This window comes from Apteryx mantelli, chromosome 3 (genome assembly GCF_036417845.1).
Source record: "Apteryx mantelli isolate bAptMan1 chromosome 3, bAptMan1.hap1, whole genome shotgun sequence".
NCBI classification, from domain to species: Eukaryota; Metazoa; Chordata; class Aves; order Apterygiformes; family Apterygidae; genus Apteryx; species Apteryx mantelli.
The window spans coordinates 38,507,374-38,524,917 of record NC_089980.1 but is presented as its reverse complement, the minus strand read 5'-3'; the positions used below and the strand labels follow the sequence as shown (position 1 = coordinate 38,524,917).

Genomic DNA, 17,544 nt, shown 5'->3' with positions numbered 1-17,544 from the left:
GAAGTAAAAATTGCCTACTCAGGCTCAATTCCATGCTGTAACCAATCCCAAGTTCCTACTGATTTTACTTCGATCAGGGCTGTCAATATGAGAAAGTTCACAAGTGAAGTGGCTCACTTACACATTTGGCCCACTTTAGACACGATATCAAGAAGCTACCTCACCACTAGTGGTTAGCGTGTGATGCCCTCAGAGAGCTGACATCTATTCTAAGTGGAGAATTTTTTGTTCGCTCCTTTGCCTTTCCTAAGTAGCAGCTTCATCAGCTCACACAATAGAGGCATGAAAAGTATGGCTGCTTTAGCCCAGTGCTGCAAAGGTTTGTATGCAGGCTGAAGTACGTACATGAAGTTTCATTCTGTTAAGAAGAGACTATCATTGTACTTAACCTTTCACATAAACCTTTCAAGGCGGCCAGGATCACAACACTTATATTTACATTTCTTTACTCCCTTCCATTTACCATGTTATAGAGGGTCAGTTCCTAAAAGACTAAAACAAATCACAGAATCGCTGAGGTTGGAAGGGACCTCTGGAGATCATCTAGTCCAACCCCCCTGCTCAAGCAGGGTCACCTAGAGCACATTGCACAGGATTGCATCCAGGCGTGTTTTGAATATCTCCAGAGAAGGAGACTCCACCACCTCTCTGGGCAACCTGTTCCAGTGCTCTGTCACCCTCACAGTGAAAAAGTTTTTCCTCATGTTCAGATGGAAGTGTCTGTGTTTCAGTTTGTGCCCGTTGCCTCGCGTCCTGTCGCTCGGCACCACTTTAATTTTGATCAAGATTATCAGAGAGAAGATTTGAGAACTGAAAGATTTCATCTCTGGTACAGGAGAACTCATAAAAATGAAGAAAGAAAAAAAAAAATCAAGCTGAATTTTGACATGTCAGAGACCTGAGGTGGAAGTGACACCACCCAGTCTCTCAGCATTCTACAGAAGTATCTTTATGTTAGTTCCAGGATGGTGATATAATTAAGAGAATGTAATTTTGAAAAAAAATGTTAAAATTAACAGGTTATGGCATACAGTAAAATACAGGAGCAAATTTTAATCAAACAGATTTCTCACACTAAGAATACAAAGTCAAAATGCATACGTTTGGTTTTCCCCCCAGACTGCTGAAATCTAAGCAGTATCTGGATTACACTAAAACCATTATTAGTATTCTGAACACAGTGGATGTATGAATGAAAAGTAGTGCTGCTTTAGAGGGGGGAAAAAAGAAAAAAAGAAAAAGGTCTTGATTTACTTTTACAGTGTAGCTGTGCAGGCTGTGGTCCTAACTCTTTCGAAAAGCTATGTATATGCTTCACTTATACACAATACAAGTCCAAAGCCTTTGATTTCAGGCAGCCTATCCACATTACATAAGAAAATATATATGTAAATGTTTATAGGACTGGAGCCTATGGAGTGTGAGAACTCTTACTACAATGGAATAAGGTATTAAAACAGGCAGTTCATGAGGAAAGCATGCAGGGATTGTGTTGTACAAGCAGCTCCAAAAATAGTTGTAAGAGCAGGAAAACACTTCTTAGAAGACTGAAAACCATGCTTTCCTACAGGTGGTTAATAAATACACCCATTCCACTGTAACACTATATATTCAGACTGGTTATTACCATGCAGTGTCAGTAATATGAAGGGTTTGTTTTCCTTCCCCCAGATAAACAACTCCACTAATAAAATCAGCATTAAGTTTCAATGTGAGAGTGCTCATGTTAAAACAATTCTATCCAAAACTCTGTATAAAAGCAAAACTTTAAAAACCTCAGATCTTTAAGGAACTTTGAGGAAAAGAGTTGACTAAAGAGTTGAGTTTAATCTGAACATTTAGATTTTCAATGAATACTTTCCAGTAGCTGGAATAAGACTAGTTCCAGCTGATCTTGCGACAGATTTGTCCTAGTGAGTTCTAAGTGTTGTTTGTATGTTCTGTCTCCAACTGAGACACCTACTTGGAGATTTTGGGCTTACTGTGACTAAGAACCACATTCCTGATGTAATGAAAACAAACCCATCAATATACTATATAGGAAGAAAAACCTTGTAAATCCTATTTGGATATCTTTTTATACAACACACTTGCATTTTCTTGATAAATCCTTCTCAAGAAAATATAAAGCATATCACACTGTTTTAGCAATCCTTTATTGAAGATAACAAGTTGGTTATGTTCACTGTATTGTATGAAACATCACAATATCATACTGGGAAGGTACTATCAGTACAGGGTTGGACCAGAGCGGACAGTCTGAACAATAAACCATTTTGCATTCTTCATTCCCTATCTTTTAACAACCCCCAAAAAAACAGTAAAGGGACAAATACCTGTTAACATCATCATTTAGAACACTTTAACTTACAAGGCTAAAATCTAATGAATAAATAAAATATACTGTGGCAATAATCCTCTCTAGACCAAAAGAAGAAAAAAAAAAAAAATCAGATACACAGTGAATCAAAATGATTGGGAAAGCTGGCCTTAGGCACCAGTATGAAGGACCATGTGGTTTTTACAGACTCACCATGGGGATAAAGTTACAGAAAAATACCATGAATTCCATTTCACACAAAACCAGTTGATGACTGTCATTAGCTTAAAACTACACACAAGGGCAATTACATCCTCGCTGAAACACAGTTTAAACAAATAGGAAAATGTTTACAAGGCATCCACAGCATGTAAATCATGTACAGATGGATACATTCATTGTTTCCCCTCCCCAATAGCTTTTATTTTAGATAAATACTTTACTCTTCTCCATTTTCAGCATTTATTGGACTCATTACATGCACAACTCAAAGAAGTCAGAAAAAAAGTCAAGGTTATTGCAAAAATAGAATTAAACTAAGAATCTTCAAGTACCTTACATGACAGCCACTCTGTACCATGCCCATTGTTTATAAAATGAAAGGTCATTGAACCCATGAAAATATCTCTAATATTTTCTTAATTTAAAATAGATAATTTTAAGTGTATTTATAGTAATCTCAAAGTGATAATTTGAACTTCGAAAATAATGCAAACAATTAAAAATTATACCCATATTACACAAGACTTTCGTCTGTATCTTAAGAAAAAAAAGAAACTATAGAAAAACCACATATAGAACAAAAAAAAATCACAATTTACATTATAATAAAGGCAAATTTTCAGCATTTTTTAAAAAACCTGCAGCTGTGAGAGATGTCAAAGCAAGTCACTAATAGCTATAAATTCATCAGTTTGGTTTTTAAAAGATTTTCTCTAGCAAGAGTTTAAGGGTGTGTTGTACACATGCGTAAAATTCTTACTGTTTTTAGATGCCTAGAATCTTCATATATTATTGCCAAATACACTTATCTTCAAGCAAGCAGTAGGCAACATATCACAATTTGGACACCGCAGGGAGACCTAACGGTCTGGTAATACAGGTAAAACTGGAAAATTAAAACAAAAAAAAGACAAAAAAAAAAAAACACATCTGATAGCATATTGCCCAATTGAAATTACTTCCAAGCCACAGAGCTGCAAAGCCTTCCAACTCGGTAAAGTGAAATAAGTAATGTCTCATACAATTACTTGTACTCTTTCATGCTTATATGTTGTAAATCTCATTAAGCCATAGTGTATCTTCAGAGTACAACTACAATCCCATGCACCATGCAGCATGATCTGCTGAATCATTCCTTCCTTCCTTTTTAGGGCCAAAGTTCATTACAGATGTAATCAGTATGCCTGAGGCTGGTAAAAATACTGTAGTACAGGCAATGCTAAGAGTGGCAATATCAGAAAACACAAAAATGAACAAATGATGGAAAATTCTAATATCTTTCTGCCCATTTCACAAAAAGTTGGAAATCCACCAGAATTTTTCCCTTGTATTGAAGAAAACTGATTTAAAAGTTTTTTTCCCCCTTTCAGAATCAAAAGCATTTTAGTAGATTTGTAAGGCTACCACGGATCTTCTAGATCTCCAGCACCCTACAGGAAAAGAAGAGGAGAAATATTACTACTCACCAATACAAATGGAAACATTTTGTTGCATTTTGGATTTAACTGGCACAATTAAGCAGAACACTAGCATCAGAAAGATGACAAATTCCTTTTTTCATACTTGCCCACTTCCATGCACAAAAATTCTTTGTTCCTCAATTTCATGAAGGAATTCACTTTCATAAAACATGAACCCAGTAAAGCTATTACAGCATAAAGACTTAAAAAAACAAATACTACCTAAAATTGTATTAAACCATAGTTATCAAAAGATACTAATATAGAATATGGAGGGGGGGAATCTATAAAATACTAAGAAATTCAACCCTTAAAAGGTATTCTCATTCACAAGAAATTCCCATAGGATCCTTTTCATTAAGGCAGTGAACTCTATACCTATTTGGAACAACAATATTTTTGTGCTAGTGTTGGAATATGAACTGCACTTATTACATAGCACAAGAATTCCAGTATTAACTTATTAGCAGATTAGTTAATACTGAGAATTTTCAGTGGTAGTTATCACTGACCTACCCAAATGCACGCGCATACATGTGTCGAACACCGAAAGACAGGAAAAAGATTTGGTAGAACATAACCTCAGGTAGACTAGCCAGTTCATTCATTTATATTGCTCTTGTTTAACTTGCAACTGAGAAAAACTGCCCTAATACATTAATGATGAATGTGTCAAACCCAAAACTACTCAAATACTTGTAGAAACTAGTGAACATCATAATGAGTTAATACCGAAGGCTATGAGAAGTTTCATGTCAAGATGATAGCATTTCCAAAAAAGTTTATTACTTAAATTGTTTAAAAGACTCAATATGCATACAGATATTATTCCACAGCATATTCTTTATTTTCACTTAAACACAAGTTATTAGAACTTGACACTAGGTACTAATTCTAAGTACATTTTCATTTCTGGATATAGGTTATGCTACAACCAGGAAAGTAACAAGAATACAGTTTTCTAGAAAACAGATATTTGTGATGAACAGTGGATACAATCTAAATTGAAAGAATCATCACATTTAATAAAGAATGAGTGATTTAACCTAAGACATGATAGTCTTTGTAATTCTAGTTGTAACAAGCTATACACAATTCAAATACAAACATGCAGCATGTAGCATTTGATGCTAGGAGAAAAGGGTTGAAGAATTTGCATAATTCAATTAATATGCACAAAGTATGTACGATTAAGATGTGAATTACTTTACAATTAGCATACATGTACCGTCAAAATTATTAAGAAACTTCTTACAAAAAAAGGGGGTTTTAAATTTATTTTTGCATTAGCATGTTAGATTCCTATTGTCAGGTTCACAGGATTTAAAAACTGGTATCTTGAATAGGAAGTTAACTGCTTCTTGCTACACAATATAAAATGCAATTCCTATAATATACCATAGTTTTTGAACTTCTAAGGAAAGAAGGGAACTTCATATAAAGAATCTGTACAAATAATCGAGAGCAAAAACAGACAGACTTCTAGGGTAGATGTGACAAATGTTGGGCTATAAATGAAGGAAAATACACCAAGTGAAGAGGTGTCAAATCTGCTACGAGAAACATAAAGACATCACGTTTGTTTATCGCTCATCTCATTCACCCCTGCATCTTCACGTGAGCTCTGTGTTTCAGCGCGGCGATTCCCAGGTTCTGTGGGGGTCTCTGGCAGAGGGTCACCGGGTCCAGCCTGATTAGCTGAAGTAGATGCTGTAGCTGATTCAGCCGTGCACTCTTCTCCCTGCATCTTAGCTAGCCTGTAACTAGTCAGCATCTCTTCCAGAAGGTGGCGGTAGTTCCCCCTATGATTAATTCTCATTTGCCTGAGTGCTTCCACCAATTTTCCCTGTCTTCCACTTTCCTCGGCTTCGCCAGGGTCCTTTTTTTTAAGATTCAAGACCCCAAAAAAATCAGTAGTTAAACTAGGATATTTAGAAAGACATTTTAAAAACATTTTTTCTGGCTGAGGAAACATCAGCTTTGTCATATTTAAATATAAAAACACCTTATTAGCAACACACACCTTACAAAATAGACAAACATGGATTTTTTTTTACAACACAATTTAAAAAGAATGATACTTATTAAAACAGCATTGACAATCATTTCAATTTATTCCGAGCCAAACAGTGGCACCACAGTACCTCCTCCCAATCAACTCCATCTTGGTTGTAGCTGTCTTTCAGTGCATATAGCTGGTATCCTCCCACAACTGCAGTCAGTTGTCAGATGGTGAAAAATTTGAACATTTAAGCTTCTTTAGTCACCAGGCCAATATTTTTTAATTGTGAACTTCTGCACAGCCAATAGCAATACAACTCTGTGAGAAGCTTACTAAAAGCAATAGATAACTCCACTGCTAGCAGTTTAGTTAAAGCATCACATTGAATTGCTCAGTGAACATTCCCTATACATCAGGGACCCAATCTTTGTGTGCATGATGCTGCCATGAAAGAAACAAGCAGTTACCTATCAGCACCTGGAGAGGTGGTGTTTGAACCCTGTAACATACTATTTTTGGCAGATATATCTATCCCATAGAAAAATTAACATATAGAGTACCTAGTTAAGCTCAAATCTGACAACGGCCATCACAAAGCCTGAATACCAAGCACTGATTAAGGAATGGAGGTCTCCTCTGCAAACCACTTATTTGGCAACAAACCTTCAGTTAAGCAGAAGTCAAAAGGGGTTTTTTGGTTTTTTTGCAAAACAGACATGCCTCTGTTACAGTGCTCTGAGACTGATAGCGGATATTTTAACTTTAGAGTGCTAAAGCCATAATGTCGCTCTGAGGGAATAAAGCATCTTAAATTATTAATATCTAGCAAGTTATCAAGCTAGACAGATAAAACTACATCAGTGGAAGCTGGCAGTTTTTGCAATACATTAGAGGCAAAATCCAGACTGTTTTCTTCTCATGCTGACCTCATTTTATTGTCATCTACTGCAAAAGCTTGAAAGGCTACAAGCAGTTCAATCACTCATCTACAAGCTCAACAGTAGCATTAAGACAGTATCTTGGGTTCACAAAAATTACAAATGCTATAACGTTGCTGGAATAGAAGCACCAAGACTGATCGGCACAGTTTAAGTTACAGGGGGACAATTTTACCACAAAAATGAGCATTACTGCATACAATGCTATTCCATAAAACTTAATTTATTGCATAAGGACGTATGTCCTTCCACTATGGTTTCCTGATCTCTGACTCTCATATACTGGCATTTTCATATTCAGATAGATCTTCAAGAGCTCACTGAACAGAAGCAGGTAAAAAAGTAATTTTAATGCTTAAGTGGGAGCGTTTTAGTGTCACTTGAGTACAAAGTCAGTGAAAACTCACAACATCAAGATGAGCTACATATATATGTGTGTATATATACACACACACACATATATATCTTATTTCTTAGATTTTGACAGAAATGCTACTTATTTATCTAGTAAATATTAAACAAACCAGCAGGGCTGAAGAATCCTAGCTTTTTAAAGTTCAGAAAACATCTAAGTTCCACAATCCCTCTCTCCCACCAGTTTTGCTCTGAGGTTGGCATTAGTAAAGGTAGACCCTAAACCCCCACATTTTACAAAATCCAAATCTTCAAAAAACCCTTTTGGCAGACTAAGGTAAATACTTTTATTCCTGTATAATGCTGTATAGTAAAAGCAGTAAGCAATACACTAGCATCACAGACTCCTGAACAATTCAGATGCTACTAGGAGTCACAGTTAACTCTGGTATTACAGTGTTTCTGATATTGAAACACACAACCTGCTCTGCTCTGTGCCCTGCTTGATGCTGGGCTGTTTTGTTCTTCTGCCATCTCCCTCAGTGTCAGACAACAAGAAACCCCACAGATAATAGTAGGGCAAAAACTGCCTCTTATATGCTATACACTATATTACATACATTTCTCACTAATGATCTGTGCCTAGTATAGAACAGGTCCCCGAAAAGCCCTGGGGATGACAAAGAGTATTCTCCTAGCTAGCATTTCCCTTCCTCAGTGTCCTATTTCAGCTTATTGCTACTGACCTTTTTTTTTTTTTTTTTTTGGGGGGGGGGGGAAGGGAAGATATCTGTAGCAGCCCTTAATAACAGGATCCAATTTAGCAAGTGTCAGAGCATTGTATTAATAAAAGCAAGGGAGTAACAGTCTCCAGCAAGACACTCAAACATAAACCTGGCTTTAAACAAATGCCATTGGAATTGGTAACAACTCACTAACTTTAACATTGTTCCTCATGTTTAAAGTTACATATACATCTAAGCAGCCTAAACAACCTGGAAGTGGAGCCATTAGAAAACATGCAATACTTCTAACAAAAGTGTACTTTGAATTTTAAGGTGAATGATTGACTTGATAGTATTGTAACAGTACAAGAGTAACAATTATTTAAGCTACAAATAAATTCTTTTACACTCCATTCAAAGAGCTGGAAGCACCCAAATCCCAACACATACCAGACTTCTGTATGACCTCAAAGGCACTTATAATGGAACAGAAGTCAATACAGTTATTCCAGAAGTCCCTCTAAAGCAACACTGGCAAAGCTGCTGTAGGTGAGCCCAGTGCTGGGTCACTTCAGCCCTGCAGTTACCAAATACTTTTACTGTGGCCAGATGCCTAAAAGAAAAGCTTTTAATGACTGCTTCATCCTGAAGCCACACTAGTAATCTCTGGACACTGCTGTAGTACTGATGGCTTTCCTCCTCAGTCTCCCACTCTGCACAGTATCTACTTACTTCAGCCATATGCTACAAAGACTTTCAGGCAATATACTCAACAGAATATATACCTGAAGAACAGAAAGAAGTGACTCCAAGAATCACTAGCTCTGATGGGGGGGGGGGGGGGGGAATCTAAGTCAAGCACAATGCTAACTGAAACCTTTGTGGTGCTGAGTAAAAACGAACCTAATCTAGAAAAAGATACTATCCTGGTGTTGCTTTAAATGTTTCCTGAGAGCCAATTTGTCAAGCTATTATGCACCAGTTCACACTTACTCAAGGTAATGGTTCCTAAGAGTTTATAATGTTCATATTAAAAAGCATGCTCTTTAAAAGGAAGTTGCTCTGGTTGGTGGTGGTGGTGGTGTGTTGGGGGGGGGGGTGCCTCTGCATGTGTGCGTTTTTTTTTTTTTCCACCCACATGTTTTCATATTTTAACAATTAGTAACATTATTGTTTTGTCAGTGTAAAAAAATTGATTTTAACCTTACATAAAATCATCAGTCAGATTAAGATGATTGCCACATGCAGACTTTTAGGTTAGTAACAGTAGTAGTATGTATTACAAACAATTTTCAAAAACAATTATACATTGCTTAGCCATATACAGGAAAAGATTCTCAAGCACAAGTCAGCTCATCCTCATGCTCTGCAGACTTAGAATCTGGCTCCAGCCCATATTTTTAATATAAAGCTCTGCTCTTCCTTCATACTATAACAGGAACATTATTACCTATATTTCAATTTCATTTGGAAGTGTCATCACCAGGATATACTGCATTTCCTTCCTACCTTTGCTTCCTATTTAAAAGCGAGATGTGTAGCAGCATTATCAAGCTCTGTAAGATGTCTACACATTGTGATATTGAGTAACTGAACATCTTCCTTCCTTCCTCTTCCCCTCCTCCCTGTCCCCAATTATCCAGCTCAAAAAACTAAGATCGCCACCATAGACAGACCTGGAACTAAGGACTGAATGGGACTAACACAGCAGTCACACTTTCCTCACCTTGGAGACAAGGCCCACTGGATTTATCTACTCTGCGGGAGAGTGAGATAACAATTCCTACTTGTTGGGAAAGTGCAAAAAGGAATTGCACCCACCACCCAGGGGCAGCATCCTCCCCTCAAATTTCTTGGGGTCAGAATCACTTAAGACGGAGAATAAAGGTACTGACTGGTGAAAGACATCTCACCAGAAGATCAAATTAAAATTTAAGTGCAATTAACTTTAGATCACTACAGACAATGATTTAGATCACTATCAAGATTTGCACTAAATACCAACAGAAGGCAAAGTTTATAAAGTAAACTGGAGTGTACTGCTCACATTTCATATTAAACAGAAACCCAAATAAAACACTGCTTGTTTTTGAGTGCAACAGTAATAAGGCCAAAGTTATATTCCTGTACATGTATTTTACTGGCTTATTTAGTTCAGATACCTCATTTCATTAAAACATAATGGATGATGTACAAAAATATCCTGAACGTACCCAGTATCCAAAACAAAGTTGTACTGTATGTTAAGATTTTTTGCAAGCTTGCACAGCTATTCAGAAATAAATTTGGACTTGGAAAAAAGATACACAAGCATAATTATGGAATGTGACATTTCTAGAAAGTCAAACTTTTTCTTGAAAATTTTTTAAAATGGATGCTATAATCTTCAAATAAATCACTTTCCCCCAACACTGTAAAAGAAGGAACAAAGTTACTGCTAAATATGAACAATGGTAATAGGCTGATGAAGGTACAGAGTTTTCTGAAGGACTAAGGAAGCTGAGAAGAGGAAAATTTTGCAGATATCTAAAGATACAAAGCTGAATAGTACAACCATTGTCCAACTTGTTTTTTGGTATGGTTGCATAGTGTAAAGAAAGTTAAGAAAACAGTGTTTATTCTGTCGCTCCTGAACTAAAAACCAAAGAGGAGCAAATCCTAACCAATAAAAACAGTGAGATTTCTTCTGTTTCTCTACTTCAGCCCCTCCACCTACACAGCTTTAACTTTAGAGAATGAACTAAATACAGATAATCAAGAGAAAAGATGACACTGGAAGGACGCAAGGATAATTGTAGTAAGACTTTCCACCTTGAGATTGTGAATGTGCAACTAACCTTTTCAAAGCATTTAAAATACAAGCTGACATCTCCCAACTGTAATCTTCACTTCCTGATAGACGACCTTGTAGCTATCTCAGTTAAAAAACTGATAACAAAGGATTTACCAGTAGACGCATGGTATCTTCACAGATTAGTTCATATAAACTCTACAGCAGAGGACAACGTGTGTGCAAGGTGTGTTTTTTTTTTTTTAATATATACCAATTTAACTATAACTGCTATGAACACCAGTTTTTACTTAGTAAATTTTAAGATGAACCCAATAATCAGGTTTAAAGTGACAATAAAACATCTTTCAACATAAAAAAATATACATTTAAGTTTTTAAACCCAACTTATTAGGAACTGGGCAGATGGATGTAAACCATTTTAGAAATCAGAACTGAAGCGAACCCAAACCATCAGTTTACACTGGCCTTAGACCACTGCACATAGGATACATCAAGATAATAGCACTCAAAAAAAAAAAAAAGTAGTCAATATTAGTCTCGTTTGTTACATTCAGTGAATAAATGTCTTGTATGCATACAGAAGACAACAGGAGATTAGCTTGCACTGTTCTACTAGATTACTGGATACTAGCCATAATACACAGTTGAGGAATAAATATGCTGACCATAACTTTCAACAAGAATAAACTACCATTTAAAAAAAACTCTACACTGTTGCTTCACAGATTTGACAGAAAAGCAGTAATCAATTATAAAAAAAAGTCTTGCAGAACTGGGTACCACTGAAACTTGCTGTCTTTTTGAGGATGAAGTTCAGATCAATTTAGTACGCAAAACAAGATTAAAATAACCTGTATGCTATGATACACAATTCATGTTTATAAGATTTCACTGGCAGTGAGGTACTATTTAAAATATAAACTATTTTGATGTTCTCATTAACAAGTAAGCATAGCAATCAAAATTGGAACTTACCCCCTCATTGTCTCTGTGTGGATTCAGCCTACTGTACACAGCTTCAATAATATTACGCCTAAAAAGAGAAGTTTCAAGAAGTTTGAGCACAATGATAAAGGATTTCAAAACAACTAAATGCTTTGCTTTTAACCTGCCTATTAAAAAGATGAACTCCACTATCATGGCCTCTACTCACTTTTAGTATGTCTGGGGATTTAATATGTAAAACAGGACTTGTGAAGACTGAACAAGACAAAACATTCTCTTACCTTCTACCTTCCCCTTCCCACTGTTTATCCCTTTGCACTTTTAAAAATTCCAGCTGCGTAGTCAGATTTTTGCCAAGATTAATATTAAAAACTATTTTGCTTATTGCAACAAACCTACTGCAGTTAGCTGTTCTTCTTGTCATATTTCTGGATGTGAAATTTGAAGAAACTTTTTATTTTATTACATACAGACAGTCTACTACTTGCCTCTAAACTTTTCAGGTGTATTTTCCAGTACCTATAACTTTTGAGGTATATAGTCCAGCATCTATTCACACTGTAGATACTAAAACCCAAACACCACTAGCTATATTTCTTTTGGCAGCATCATATAAGGCTACCATCATAAATGGCAGGAGAGATGAACATAAAAAGAGCCTCTCAAAAAAATCAAAATGGAAACAGACCTTGGGCGGGGGGGGAGGGGTGCAAGCATATAGACACTCACAACCCAAAGAACAGCATTTACAAGAAGGTAAACCTTCTTTCTTCAAGATGGTTGTCAATATAAGTAGATCCCTGATCCTTCCCCCATTAAAAGAATATATATATATGAGAAGGGTTTTAGAACTTCAAGTTTTCTGGGATAGTGCTGCCTCCAAGAAAATAATTATTCAGCCAGAGTCAAAGTGAAATCCCATTTGGCTGTCCTGCAGATAACAACTGTAAGACATGGACCAACTCTGATGAAGTGTAGAAGAACCTTACAAGACTGAGTAACAGGACAATAAATTAAATTTAATGGAATTTAATTCTATGTAAGAGAGACATGAGGAGGTGCAGTGCTTAATTCACATACTAAGTGATGGGCTCTGAGACAACCATTAGGCTCAGAAGCAAGATTTTAGAGTTATCGTGCATTTTCCAATGAAGACTTGAGTACAACAACAACTAAAAAGGTAAATCAAAAGCTGGTAATTAGGCAATAACAGAACAAATGCCCTGGCACACCCATATCTTTAATACAGCATACAGTTATGTCACTGCCTCGTCAAATCAAAATGAGAACTGGAGAAAGTTCTGAGAAGGATGGCAAACATGATCAAAAAAGTTATTGACAGCTTCCATAAAAAGGAACAGCTACATGAACTAGGACTCTTGAGTACAGAAGAGGCCAAGAGTATAAAAAACTGAACAGTGTGTGGATAAGTACTTACTATTGCCTCTTCCAGACAAAGAGCACAAGGGCATCAGATTGAACGCAGTAGGAGACATTTAAAAACAAGCAGTGATGGCTCTTGATGTAACAGAAATTTTGCCAGAGGATACTGAGGATGCTAGAAGTTTGACTAGACTTCTCCTGAATGTATTTAACTTCGTGGAAGAGAAATTTTCAGAGTTTACTAAACACATATATCTACCTTAGGCTCAGGAAGCATCTGAGCCACTAAAAGCTGGGAGCTGAAACAGCAATAGGGGAAGTATATTATGTATTTTTCTGTTCTTATACTCCTCCCTAGGCATCTACTTTCAGCTATTCAGTAGACAGCACATAGAGCTAGAACGATCCTTGGTCTGATCCGGTATGACAAATTCTTGTGTTCATACCACAGAAGCAAAAGCACATTCAAAACAGAAAGAGTTCAGTTTTTGAATGGAATGCTGCAAGTACGTGGACTTCTGAGCCAAAGCAGTAAGTCAGGTAATCTCAGTATCTAGTGTCCAGTATCGGAATACATTTTTCCGGTCATGAGCCAGCATTTAAAAGAGTATCTACTAAAATACTCAGTTCTGGGAGATGATCTGTGGACCAATGAATGCAAGGGACAGTGCATCAAACCCCAAGGTGACCAGTAACCTACAACATTGAAAAGACATCGTGCTACCATGCTTTTAGATGCAAAATATGTTGATGATGACGATGTCTGCAGTTATCTAGACATACCATGCCAAGACTAGCAGAAGGCAGGCACAACAGACATGCCTGATAACTGAGAGACTCAAGACATTGGTGTATATACAATTTGTGCTTGTTCACATTTTGGGCCATGTTTGAGCTCCAGCAAAGAAGTCTCATTAGAAGAATCAAGGGTCTTCCTTGACTTAGGTGAACTAAGGTGATGCCACTTCTCCAGAAGACAGCACCTAAAACTTACCACCAGCAAGGGAATTTCCAAACTTAATTTAGCATTACTACCAGCACGGCCTCAAATGAGAATACAGAATATAAATTGAGTGAAGTCAAGTATACCTACTCAGAGGCCAGCAGGATTTGACATGCTCTCAACGGTATCTCAGCCTACAGCTGGTTACAGTACGAGTTAGAATATTTCTCAAAGAACAGAATTACTCCTGAGGAAGGGAAACCTTGACTTCTGAGGAATCTAGTATTGCTACTGTAAATTCCTGGAGCCAAGTGGAAATTGGATGCAGTTTTTGAATACTGATCCTGAGAGTTACTGAGTTTACAGCTTCTGAAGTGATCATGTTTGTCATAATATAAAGAGTCTTGTCTTTTCTATAAAACAGTTGTCCCAGTAAGGAATCTCTATATCCTGTCATCTTTGATATGAAACAACTGAAACCCTTGTTGCACTAGACTCAAATTAGTGATGGTCATGACTTACGAGGAATCATATATTTATAGCGCAGGCTCATTTTATGCAACACTTCCATTACTCAGTCCCACTTCTCCCCATTTCAAATTTGAGTTATTGAAAACCACTATTAGTTTTCTTGCACATACTATAGAATTAATAAGAAATTCCTTTCTTCTCAAGGTCACTAGAATCAGGTAAAAAGTATCTGCATTCAGCAAGGTCTTCTCTTACAGTTTAAAAGCTTCTGATACTTCTAGTACCACAGTCAATTCTATAATTATTATGACTATCCTAAAACATCACTCCTTGCTGCAACCCTCTGACTTCCCAAGTGGATGCATCTAGTTATAGTCCTTCCACAATATAGAAACTCTAGCCTCCTTTCTTTGTGGTAGCAGGTGTCACTGAGGAAGAAGAGTTGGGCTGAAGAAATCTCAGCATCTATTCCAGAATAGGATACATCTAAAAAAGTAGATGAAAGCATCTCCATATGACACTGAGTTCCATCAGACTGAATAGACATTCATCACAATTAACCCAGTAGTGACACTTCCAAAAGTAAAGCCTGATGTAAGAAGTCCATTAAAGAATACAGCTTCTCCAAAGGGTATATCAACCAAAGACAATGTTTAAAGGGGGCGGGGGGGGGAAGGTAGTCTAGAATCATTATGGGGCTGAGCTGGCATGGGATCCATCCACACTGAAGGAAGATTTTCTTAGAAAAAAGAAACTGAATCTTTATACAGAAGATATGGGAGAGGGCTCTCTCTAGACAATTCCACATTTAATGATGGTGGACTGACACAATATTGACTAATTGTCTGCACAATGGAGAGCAAGGGTACCTCATACCAATGTAATACAAATCAGCTGGACAGTCCAACAAGGTTGCCATGGAAGATAGCCATTGTAGAGGGTTTAAATAATACTTAATGCTCAGGCCTCTTGAAAATTTTCCCCATCTTTGCAATTCATTGTACTTTCCTTTCTTTGCACAGCAAATTTCTTTGCATTTTCCTTTAAAGGAGAATTCAGCAGCAAGACTTTAAGTGCAAGTATTAACAATCAAAGACAAGGAGGCTCAGAAGTTTTGTCAATCTTCTGCAACAAGCAACCCTTCTTCTGGTAGTATTTGAAGTTACAGTGGAATATGAGTTAGGCCAGAAGTCAGTCTGTGAAGAGTCAGCTTTTAAAAGGATAGCATATCACAATCCAGTGACCAAAGCAGAGCTGACACCTTTAGATCTCCTGTCTCAAAAAATGAGCCACTACTGGCTTCTACAAGTGAGACACTCGAGGGAAGTATATAATGCCAAAAGGAATGCAGGCATTTCAGAGGCAGCTGGTCCCTGAGGCTCGCAAACATACTCTGGTCAAGGCGACATCACAGAGTGTTTCTCTAGCTCACATGAGAGTCAGGAGCAACTATAACTGGTACTAAAAACCGGGATATCAGCCACAGACATGCTCTTTCTGCTATCTGTTTGAGCCAGATCTTGGGAGTTCAGATGCAAGTACAAAGAGTGTAAGTATTCCTATCCTGATAACATTACAGAACAAAGGTCTCAAGACTAAGAAAAATCTTAATTGTATTTCTCTTACTAAGACAAAAGTTTTAAGTTATAGTAGATGGTTTGGGGTTGTGTAGTCATGCTTCTTCAGAACTTCCATTCAGCAGCTCAATTTGCAAGTAAGGTTAACTAAATATATAACTGTCTGTCTCTGTTCTAAGTTTGAAGGCCAAGACAAAGTTCACCAAAATGAAGTGATACTCAACAGAAGCTGTAGGTATACCTCCCAATGTCAGTCTTCTGCCACACAAAAGACTAAGCCAACAGGTAATCTGGATGCGGGAATAAGACATCAAAAGGCATATCCTGAGCCAAAGTCCACTAAAAAGAAGTAATCTGGGCCACCACAAATGAATTAAAATAGAATTTATATGCAAAGGTTCAAAAAAATTAAGTAGAACATGATGCAGTCAGTGAGCAAGAAGAGGAGATGCTCTAATTCATTCAGCAGTTGGGAGGGACTAAGAAGAACAGGCACACCACACCTTCTCTGAATGCCTGGAATGCACACAAATGGAGAAGAAAGCCTAGACTGTACAGGTTCTTTTGAGGCTAGAAAATATATTACAGAAAGCAGTGCTTAAGATATGCATACACACAAGTACTCAAAAGGCAGGACTTAAATTTGGGGGGAAAAAAAGCAAAGCAAAACAAAAAACAACAACAACAAACCCCCAAAGGATTCTAGAAGCAGCATGGCCTGTGTCAGAGAGCAACGATGGATCTCCGTTTGGGGAATCTTAGGTTAAAACCTGCTTACACAATCCTAAATCCTGTTCACTGAAATTATTAAATTTTAGGTTGTTAGAACAATACCATTAGGCTCCCCAGAAGAGTGTCATTTCTGACCTCGAGTGAGCACTCAATTTGAGTTCTCAAATACATATCCCAGTTTTTAATATTTCTTCTTCTCTAGCATTCAGTTTAGGAGTAAACAAGAAAAAAGCAATTTTCTATGACAATGCAAACTAGGCAAACAGGCATTGATCCAAAAATATAATGGACACTGGAGGGGGTTGGGGAAGAGGAGAAGCATGATATCAAGAGCATTGTCTAAACCGATACTTTGATATGACCCCTATTACATTATTGATAGTCCTTAACAAATGTAAAGCAATAAAAAAGCCAAAAGATACAAAAATGTTTTTTTTAAATGGCCATATGGAAAGAGTAAACTAGTACTTTATGTACCAGAACATGATCAGTCTGTTTCCTCTTACCATTGGGGAATAAATGACAGAAGAGTAGTAGAAAAGGTAAACTAGCTTAAAATACAGAAAAGCAGCAGCTTTTGTTAACTCGAGTTCACCTATTACACTGAGACAGCTTTAGAACATTTAAATAAAAGTATTTATTTCAGTGAACAAAACAGTTGTAAGTAATTTCAGTACT

At 36.9% G+C, this 17,544-nt stretch overlaps 1 protein-coding gene across 2 annotated transcripts in view; it reads right to left on the bottom strand.

The window, feature by feature from the left end:
• Positions 1 to 2,137: 2,137 nt before the first annotated feature.
• The window catches only part of PPM1B (protein phosphatase, Mg2+/Mn2+ dependent 1B), a 76,580-nt gene continuing 61,173 nt past the window's right edge, over positions 2,138 to 17,544 (bottom strand). Inside the window, exons 6-7 of one of the 2 annotated variants that reach the window (XM_067293155.1) lie at positions 11,791 to 11,848; positions 2,138 to 3,972 (exon numbers count right to left, since the gene is read on the bottom strand). In XM_067293155.1, coding sequence (XP_067149256.1) covers positions 3,943 to 3,972; positions 11,791 to 11,848 — 88 coding nt within the window. In that variant the 3' untranslated portion in view covers positions 2,138 to 3,942. Of the gene's footprint in view, positions 3,973 to 4,310; positions 5,882 to 11,790; positions 11,849 to 17,544 lie in introns of those variants that run through there. The other variant, XM_067293154.1, reaches the window with a different exon arrangement.